This window comes from Cynara cardunculus (assembly GCF_001531365.2).
Source record: "Cynara cardunculus var. scolymus isolate 2C chromosome LG 13, CcrdV1, whole genome shotgun sequence".
Classification (NCBI taxonomy): domain Eukaryota; kingdom Viridiplantae; phylum Streptophyta; class Magnoliopsida; order Asterales; family Asteraceae; genus Cynara; species Cynara cardunculus.
Genome location: NC_037540.1, coordinates 6,010,670 through 6,021,035, shown reverse-complemented (window position 1 = coordinate 6,021,035; position 10,366 = coordinate 6,010,670). Strand labels below are relative to the sequence as shown.

Sequence of the window (10,366 nt, the reverse complement as noted above, 5' to 3'; positions counted from 1 at the left end):
GAATTGTCTTAAATATATTTTAAAATATCAACATTAACTAATTTTTTAACATCATATTTGGTCAACTTATATAATCTTTTTTTTTTTTTTGATAAACATAGTCTAACAATAATAGAAGAAAAGAAGCTATATTAAAGCAACTCCAATCTTATGTTAAAACCACGTTTTTACCGGTCTTTCGAGGTAAATATGCTGGCCTCCTATTTGAATTTGTCGTTTGTGATTGAAGATGAGATGATTTTTGATGTATATCACGCTATCAATTTACTTCTTTTTTTATGTTAGGATGAGGGGAATTGGAAAAAGACACAGTTAGGGAATAGAGGAAAAGAAACAAAGAAGCCTTACAATCCACCAACGCATGGTCTTCCTTGTTCCCCTGCAACAGCAAGACGAGCATCTTTCTGCAGAAGCTCCACAGCCAGGACATCACTTGCCTGCCAATGTAAGAAACACAAGTGGGAAGCTTTCAAGAAATGGAAGTGAAAATTAGAGACAAGATTACAATAAAACAAAAACATGTTGTTGTTTGAATTTTTCAGGTATCATAATTCATACATTTGAGGCCATGGAAATCACATACGCCCCTAGGGAATCACTACCCAACTCAGCAGAAACACGGAAGGTGTCCAACACTTCTTTAACTTCGGAAGAAACCTAATAAAAACCAATTTAAAGAAAAATCACAAAAGAATACAATAAAATTACGAAAATATGAACTGGTACATTAAAATCGAAACCAAAGAACAGGCCAATAACACTGCATACTAGAAAGTATACAACTGAAAATTAGATAAATGAATCAGTTCTGATAGCTGTTCAAAAATTTTATTATTTATCATGTGTATTGCTTGAAGGAGAAAAAAACAGTTGATCACTCCACTACAAGCATGCAAGGCGAAGGAGTTACCTGTATAGTTGGTGGAACCAGAGGTCTCTTCCCCTTTAGTTCTCTTGTTAGAAAATCTATTCTCTTTTTTTCATCCCATTCACTGTATGTGCCCATATCAAGATATTTGGTAATTGCATCAAGAGTCTCTGAATGTCTACCGGATTCCTGTCACATTTTGCAACCGTCAATCAGTCAGTCAGATCACATTGTCATTGCGTCCGTAATAGAAATATGAAACAGAACGAACCTGACGTAGGTCAAGCTTCATCAGTACCATCCCAAAGACAGACACTCTTCTTATTAGGTCAGCAAGCCGTCCATCAGCTAGAATTCCCGACCCACAGGATTGCTGAGACAATTAGAGTCATACATCAGTGGGGAAAAAAGTTTAGAAATAATCTAGGACTACTGTGTTTATTCTTCTGAGTTTTCTGTTCTTGATAGGAATGGATTGAAGCAGAAACTATGTATAATACCAAGGATTCATAGCACAGCATGAGTGGCTGCAATAGCTGATCTGGTGTGTCATAATAATCACCAGGCTCCTGGTCACAAGGAAGATCTTCAAGAAGCTGCTCTAAGCGCCTACGAGTGTTCCTAAGCTGGAAGAAGATGAAAAATTTGATGCTTTACAATCTCATTACAACATAGAAGGGAACTAGAAACATGGAAAGAGAAAGAAGTTGTTAAATGCTACCTCATAAAATACGAAATATACACTTATGTTTCCATCTAAAAAGGGCAGTTCAATGCAATGTTTTCACTATTTTCCCTCGAGTGTTCTCTTCTACTAGAGATATTTAAATAGTTAATTCTTGATATCTTAGTATTTCAATTACTGTCATCGTCAATCATACATGTCTCACTTAAGATTACCTTTTCTTTTACGTCCCCAAGAACAATTCTGTAAGGAGAAATTGCAGATTTCTGCGGCATACTTGGTTCAAGAAGCTTCCGAAAGCTGGCTCTTGCACCTTGTGTTTCGGGATACACTTTCCTCTGACCGAGCAGCTGATTGGGACTGAAGGACCCAGATTTTGGTGTAGAAGGTTGTTGACCAATGGTTGCATTTGATTGGTTCTCATTTATGTGTACTTTCAGGGGTTTGTACTCTGACCCAGGAACATCTAGTCGAGGATAATGAGATTCCACTTCGTTGCAGTCTATAGAAACATTTAAAAGGTATATTACTTCTGAGCATCTGATAGATTAAATGATCTCTTATGTTGTGTTTATTATGCATTGCAAATATATTGGAAAAACAATTGTCCACAGCATTGAAAAGCCAAGGATAAAAAAAGCATAACCATCATCAAATGATCTACATAGCTTTTAACAAATAAAGAGGGGGTCAACCAGACTATACACACTGCACTCTCCCTCATACGCAATCTCTTCTGACATGAGCAATTGCAAGGTGTGTTGGTGCCACAAACAACCATAGAAGTCATCGAAGTCTATTTTACCCATAGAAACATGGAATGATGAACTGAAAGCTGCATCAAGGAAAAATTTATTCCTAGAACGTGGAGAATCTACACTTTACAACAGAAGTCATGAAGTCTATTTACCCACAGAAGAGTATGATCCATATTTTGTGAACTACATTTAGTCATACACATAAAACCAACTAATTTTCGTGGTGTGGAAAGCTAAAACATCAATCATTTGCAAAAGGATCAAGATTTGAAAGTGCAACAGTACCAAATGAATAGTTTTTGCTGAAAACCTAACAAGCTATATATATGTCCTCGTGACATAATCAACATTGAAGGCCGCAAGAGAAGCAATAGTGTGATGAATTTTACTTTGATTGTGTGGAGGGTCAAAAGCATGTAGGTTTGAAGTACGATAGCAGCAAAGTACAAGTTGGGAAGAAACTAGGCAATAATAGAGGTGGAGATGTAAAGCAAAATTCCCCATTAGGAAGTGTTTAACCTGTACAAGAGGGTACATCAGCTTGAGCAGGAAGTTGTGTAGGTAGTCCATGAACATGATGGTTATGATGCTTTGGCATGTGGCTCCAACTCATGTGTCGATCCTCTTCAGAATTTTCTAAAAGAATTCAAAAACATCAACTTAGTTTGGTAAGCCAGCTAGCACCTAATGATTCCAGCTCAGATGTCAAAGGAGCAGACAACACAGATCTATAATGAAGTAACAGTATCAGAAAACATAAACGAGATACCTTTATCTATAATCTCATTTGCTAGACTTGACAGGCCATTGCTACACTGGTTCATAGAAAGTTCGAATCGGAGGTTGTCAACTTCTCGTGTGTAAAGATCAATAGCCATCCACCTTGATAGAAGAGATACGTCTCTTGTTACCTGTGACAGTAATATAGTTCATTCTAGCTGACCGAATGGAAAAGAACGAAAAATGTGGAAAGGGAACCTCCTATCACTCTCTTTGTACTTTGTAGGAATATCTTTTACTATGAGTGTATGATATATTGCCACAGAACCTAGAGCGCTCTTATCTCAAGTGCCTAGTTTTTCCCAGGCTAAGCAATATATCACGGAGTACATATCTCTCTGAAATCAACCCATCAAAGATGTAGTACCTCAACTTTTGGTTAAGAATTTAGAGAAAATAGCTCAGAGGCATATATTAGAGCTCAAATTTAGCATGTAATGATATACATGCATGATTATTATTTATCAACTTTAAACTGATCAGTTTGATGTCTCCTAAGCTGGCCTTCTTGAAGACTACACTGATGGACCCCTTCATCCTATGTAACAGATCTTAATGCATTCTCTCCTTATGTCAGATCATGAATCTTGATATATAAGTATGTAGCCACATACGAGCTCCTCCAACATTCCTTAACCCATTAGAAACTTCAATAACACCAATTTAGAAAACAACCAAATCATTCCAGGTGAACCGAGTATAGATCATGTATGTAACCTAAACACAAGTTTGGGCTCCCCAAAATGACAAAGAAGGAAGACAGCTCAAATCTTATGGGTATCAAGGAAAACAGATTTTAAAATGCAACTTTGACCGAACCGAACACATACTTTAAGAGAAATGTTTGACTATTAACTAAATGTCTTAAATAGCTATTAGTAATAAGATTGTGGACCCAATCAATCGTATCAATTCTTTGTAAAGTTAACAATTAGCAAGCGCCATTGAAAACTAAGAAATACTAGGAAATGCATGATTTAGGAAGTATTATGAAGATTTGCTGATCCATATATGGTTTACACGTGATGAGACTAAGAAAGAAGTCATCCAGAATTTGTGAGTGGAAAAAAAGAAAACTGAAAGTGCACGAACAGTGAAGTGTGTATTTTATTATCAACCAAAAGAACAAAAACAAATCGAAGAGAAACACCACAACTCTAAATGAGCACAACTGTTCAGTTGGTATGCACAACTGTTCAGTTGGTATGCACTACTGTACATGAAGCATAAAATCAATACTATCTGATCAGTTTTTACTATAAAAGATTTCTTGGGGATGCATGAACCCAACTAGGATTTGTATGTCATTGATAAATTGCTTTTAGTAAAACCATTTTTGCCTACAAACTTGAGTTCAACTGTTATAATAATAATTATTATCCCTGATAGGTCCTTCAACCACTTTTAGAGTTCAAATATGACGTGAGTCTTAAGATTGGAAGCTCGAACCTCACCTTCGAAGTGACATTAGGATTTCCATCTCTATCACCCCCCATCCAGGATCCAAATCTTATTGGTGTACACGTCAAAGGAAGTGGCCTCCCAGTATGCTGAAAAAAGGGAGGATAATTAGAGAACGTAATCAAGCCATGAACAAAGGACGCCTGCTATGATCCATGGATGAAAAATAGGGAAAATCTATGTTTTTAAAGAAATAGGGAAAACCTACCTTCTTTAGAGCATTGCTGAGACGGCGTAAGTAGTGGGGTATGGCTTTCCAAAGGGACTGCTCAACATAATTTAATCCTAGTTTCATATCAAAAGTAAGTAACTGCATGAATGCATCATCTTTGAAAGGATCCAAATATGAATTTTGTCATATGTATCACCAGAAAAAGTTTACCAGCTCTAGCCTCGTCTAATGGTGTAGGCTTATGGCGTCTAAGTTCATCTGTCTGCCATATAGAAGTTATCTCTCTCACCTACAAAATTCAATATTATGGATCATTCACAAAATATCCCCAAAACTTATGCTTCTACTCAAGAGACTTTGCAAGAGAACAACCAGATCTTCTATTAGAGTATCTTGATCTTCCTGTGTAAGATCTTTACGGTCATTAAATTCTAATAGATGCTGAAAAATCAACAAATAAAAATCAGGTTACGATTATGTAGTAATATAATCAAAAATTAAACTTCACAATTATAAACAACTTACAGAAATTCTAATGTGTTTATATTGAAGAGTACGTCTGTTAATCTGTGTGGGATGTGCAGTGAGGACTATCTCGACTGCCTACAAGGAAATCACAAGCGTTGTAAAGAAATTATTAAAATATTCAACATCTCAAAATGCATGCTTTATAATTGAAGATGAGACAAATAAAAACGCAAAAGATGCCATAACCCACACCTGGTTGCACACTGTGTCATAAAGCACATCCGGAGAAATGCCACCTTGAATCAGCTGATTGAAAGTATCATCACAAGATTTTGAGGCTTGTGCCACATTCTTTGACTTACGAGACCTGCAAGTAAGATGTTACACCACAAGGAAGTGTGATATTCATGCTGCTAAAAAGCTACGTAATCAGGCCATCAGTAATGTGCAATAATCAAAATTTAACGAGTCAAAAGTATCTAGAAAGTCTTCCAATATTATGCAACCTTTAGCATTATTATTAGTTAAAGATGATGGTGAATATAAGCCACTTAGCATTCCTTGGAGGTTTAGAATCTTGTATTCTAAATTGTCATCATTGTCATGTATTCAAATAATTGAGAGAGCGGAACCAACCAATCAATGAAGGTTTAAAACAATTTATCTCTTGGCTCCAGTATCTTCTCTTACTCTTGTCCTACCCAAACGTAATTTGGTATCAGAGCCACGTTAATAAGTCATAAAAATTTCTTGGTGAGTTAAAAATGACAATCCGTGATGGTCCTCAAATTCCCTTATTTTCAGGTGAACATGATGATCATAGGTGTGTTAAAATGGAGACCATTTTCAGATTGTTGTTGTGGGATTACGTAGAGGTTGGATATGATGACCCAGAAGCATCAACATCGATTCTCCCGATCTCCATATAATAAAGACTCTAAGAATTGATAGAGGAGAAGATTACACTTCAAATGCTTTTCAGGAAATTTGTGATGAAGGTGTGGAGAGGCAACTTACCATAGGATACACACCTGACTTTCTTGCTTGACTTTCTTACTGGTCTTCCTACATGTTTAAGTTGCTATATACATTAGTTCTACTTGTATTACATGTTTTACCTTCTTACCTTGTTTGCTTGCACACCATTGGATCATGCACACACAATGCAATTATTATTCTACCTGTTAGTTTTCCTGATTACCTATTATATTAGCCATCTTATATTCTTATTGCCTGCTTGCACACACCTTGGGTCATGCACAAGCCGGGAGTCTTCACGGAAAGAGCCTCTCTATCCTAGTGGTTAAGGTAAGGTTTGTGTATATTCTACCCATTCCCTATGCTACTTTTGAGTGAGAGATATCGGGTCCCGTTTGGTTTATATGGTGGGTCTGTCTTTTTTACATCACATACTCAGCCTAGAGCATATATCCATTTACAATGCTTATAGTTACTCTATATAACCAATATTTTGTAGACAGTATTAGTCGCTGCAATTTTATATCTCAATCAATGAATTGATTTAAGGGATAACTAAGCAAAGAATGGATGATGAACCTGTGATGAGTTTCAGCAATACCCATTAAGCTAAGAAAATGACTAAAGACTCTAGCAAGCTTCAAGGCTTCTTCTAGTGTCATTTTCGATAACTCAGAAGCCAATTGCTTCTCCAGCACCTCTGCAGTGCCCTCAATCCCAGCTGCTCTTATAAGACAGGCACTCTACAATTCAATCACAAATTTTCATCTAAATCAACATCATTATCATTCCCTTACTCAAAATTGCATATTCATAAGTTACAAAGTAAAAGCACAATATCACAACCTTATCAAACCAATTTGTGACTTCTCTTAAACATTACCAACAACCAACTTAAAACAGGGTTTTTGATATACAGATATAAAGACAAGACTCAACATTCTTGTAGGACGCATACATACATATATATATATATACCGGAATTGTTATTTGTGCATGTTCTTGATCTTTAGCTTACAAGTAGCAAAACAGCAGCTGTTATCAAATCAAAACATATATAAATAAGAGAATCGAACTGCACAGACAATCACAATTCATTTGTGTATGTTTTTAGGTACAACATCTATTCACTAGAATAAACTCTACTGCCAGATCATTAGATCAAATTATACACAGTTGAGACAATAATATGTGCTTGTTCTTGCTGGTTAATTCCTAAGGTACAAATTCCGAACATAAATAAGAGAACCCTTTGTAATTGTTCAGAATCACGTGCAAGTCCTACACATCAATCTGTGCACATGATCTGGGTTAATAATTGTTAAGGTACAAAAATAGAAGTTTTTCATCAAAACATAAACTACAAAATATTTGATATGATTAGTTTCAGGAATGTAGATTGTAAGAGAAATTCAAATGTTAGAACTGCCAAAAAGCCACTATGCATTGCAATGGACTTATACTCCCATACACATTACTTGAGCGGTGTTTGGATGGGTGCTTCAACTGTATCGCGATCTGAAGATGAAATAATCATTTTTGAGTATTCGGGTAGAGTGATTAGGATTCTGATTTTTCTATCATCTAGGATTGAAAAAATATGCATGCATATATATACTCGTATATATACCAACTAAAATTGTCGATAGACTAAATCATTAGTTTTGGAAAATAAAAACAGAAATCATATCAACGAACATGAACAAAAAATATGATTTCTTCAATTTTTTACCGTGAGATCAAATAATAGCATGTATCCGATCAATTAAACGGTATAACCAATAGCTTATATCAGATCATCTCAGTTTTTTTCTAATTGATGAAAACGATTGCTATTCACGTAAAATCAAACTAACAATAATAAGAATCAGAGGAAAATTAACGCATACCTGAGAGAGAGTACGAGTGTGCTCAAGTTTTTCCATGATGTTAGGACCGACTTCCCGTTGAAGAACGTCGTGGAGGAGGCTAAAGAGAAGGCGGAGATCATCATCGTAGCTCTGAAACGAAATCTCCTCTGCTATGTCGTCCGTTATGTCCGTCATCTTCCGCTACTGTATCAAATAACGTTAATGGCGATGGATTGTTGCCAAGAGAGAGAGAGATTACTGTGAGCGAGGGATTTCTGTGGAAGAGAATGTATAGTGTGGTGTGTGAGACTGTGAGTGGTTGGTATACCGTACGAAACGACGAACGTTGCGGTGACGTGTGTCGAGGCTCCACGGGTTTATCGGAGAAAAGTGGGACCCGCCTTCTTTTTGCAACAATAATGTTTGGAACCGATTCAGGTGAATCACCGCCAGGCTTTGTTTTTTGATAAATATGGAATATTTCCATCGGATTTCTTTTTAAAAAAATATTATGTGATCTGATGATTAATAATATCTCATGTAATTTCCATTTTATAAATTGATATTTTACTTTTTTCTTAAGATATCGACATTATTGCATTAACATTGTAGACTTGTAGTGCATTATTGGACGATGCAAACTCACTACCATGGAAGTTGCCAAAAGCAATAAATAAATTACCCTCGTGAATTGTTGGGTTTTAATAAGAAAAAGGGTTAAAATGAGAAGTGTATGACAGATCTCCACCATTGAATGATATTAAGATAAGATGCACCGAGATACATCGAATTAATCAATATATCAGACGTGATTTACGAGTAAGTTTAAGATTAAAAATGATCAATGATTCAGATACCTTCTTACGTTTCTTACCTTTAATCCTTATTCTCACATGATCTTTCGTATATCAATGATATGACATAAATGAAAGGAATTATCAAATTATTCATATCATGTAGGGCTAGGTTGTATGGCTCTTTCTCATTAAAGAAAACATTTAGGGGCTGTTTGGCTCATAAGAATCAGAAGGAATTGGAAGGAATTGGATTATCCAATCCTTTGACCAAATTCCAAATGAAATGTTTGGTTCAATAGAATAAGATGATGGAATCCGGTCAATTTCAGTCAATTCCTTCACGCACCGATTTCACAATTCCACGGTAACATGCTGGGATTTCAAATTCCTTTCCTATAGATTCATCCTCTAATCCAAAWTCATTCAACGCCTCTACCATCTCATCTACCGATTTCTGGTTCGATCTCCAGGTATGTTCTCTCTCTCTCGTAAACAAAATCTCTCTCTCGTAAGCAAAATTCGATCGCCAATCTGGTTCGATCTTCAATCGATATCTGATTCGATCATCGCTCTTTGGTTCGATCCCAAATTGAATGGAATTACGGCACCAATCACTTCTTTAAACAAAATTTCGTTGTAATGGATTGTTGTATTTCTAGTTATCACTAATCTGTATGATCATTTGTAACAGCATAGGATAGATGGTGGCTGTACAAAATGATCAACAGAGTTGTATTTTGGACATGGATTCCACAGTTGTCTGAGGAGGAATCGCTGTTTTGACGAATTTCAATCAACAAAACCCTCAATTCCATCTTCCCTTTTTCTTAAATATATTGCAGAATTTCCACGAATTACACAACCCCATTTCTAAATCATTCCAATATATATATATATATATTAGAATATATATATATCGTTGTTTTCATAGCTGGTTGAGCCAAAGGATTTGGTTTACGAATGCCCCTAAAACAGTTTTCTTCTACTTATCATCTCATTACACACACTTGTATATAATACATCTAAAATGCAAGAAGGGAAGATCATGCCACTGTTACTACTTGAGTTAATAAAARGTACATTAGATAAACAAAATCCTTTGGCTGTATAATATTACTAAGCWGCAGTACTCATATGAAAAAACATATGACAAACRTATTGTTACAACACCGGGTAAACCAAGCTGCAGTACTAATAATATTACTAGTACTCATATAAAAAACTGCAGTACTCAATATGTATGAGTACTCATATAAAAAGAGTAGGACAGTGGACATATTAGTTTTTTATTATTCACCGGTGTCATTAGTGAATCAAATAAATCAAGCACACCCTTGATATGTTTTTTTTTTTGATATGTTTGTGAACCAAGTACTCATATGTATGATATGTTTGTAAATCAAGTACTCATATGTTTGATGTAGCTAATTGATTACAACACCCCTTCAAATGGTTCATTGTAGGCAAAATATGTTTTTATTATTGAAGGCTTCACACAGCCATACCATCAAGCATGTGTGCATTTATTGGAATATGTCCACTGTCCTAC

General features: G+C 35.7%; 1 protein-coding gene across 1 annotated transcript in view; it reads right to left on the bottom strand.

The window, feature by feature from the left end:
- Positions 1 to 8,325, bottom strand: part of LOC112525386 (phosphoenolpyruvate carboxylase 4-like) — a 14,827-nt gene extending 6,502 nt beyond the window's left edge. Inside the window, exons 1-16 of the mRNA XM_025135501.1 lie at positions 8,060 to 8,325; positions 6,750 to 6,913; positions 5,445 to 5,559; positions 5,250 to 5,327; positions 5,097 to 5,165; positions 4,935 to 5,013; positions 4,761 to 4,837; positions 4,546 to 4,641; positions 3,081 to 3,222; positions 2,831 to 2,947; positions 1,769 to 2,055; positions 1,369 to 1,494; positions 1,140 to 1,241; positions 911 to 1,057; positions 559 to 657; positions 349 to 437 (exon numbers count right to left, since the gene is read on the bottom strand). Coding sequence (XP_024991269.1) covers positions 349 to 437; positions 559 to 657; positions 911 to 1,057; positions 1,140 to 1,241; positions 1,369 to 1,494; positions 1,769 to 2,055; positions 2,831 to 2,947; positions 3,081 to 3,222; positions 4,546 to 4,641; positions 4,761 to 4,837; positions 4,935 to 5,013; positions 5,097 to 5,165; positions 5,250 to 5,327; positions 5,445 to 5,559; positions 6,750 to 6,913; positions 8,060 to 8,215 — 1,943 coding nt within the window. The 5' untranslated portion in view covers positions 8,216 to 8,325. The remainder of the gene's footprint in view (positions 1 to 348; positions 438 to 558; positions 658 to 910; positions 1,058 to 1,139; positions 1,242 to 1,368; positions 1,495 to 1,768; positions 2,056 to 2,830; positions 2,948 to 3,080; positions 3,223 to 4,545; positions 4,642 to 4,760; positions 4,838 to 4,934; positions 5,014 to 5,096; positions 5,166 to 5,249; positions 5,328 to 5,444; positions 5,560 to 6,749; positions 6,914 to 8,059) is intronic.
- Between the last annotated feature and the right edge of the window lie 2,041 nt (positions 8,326 to 10,366).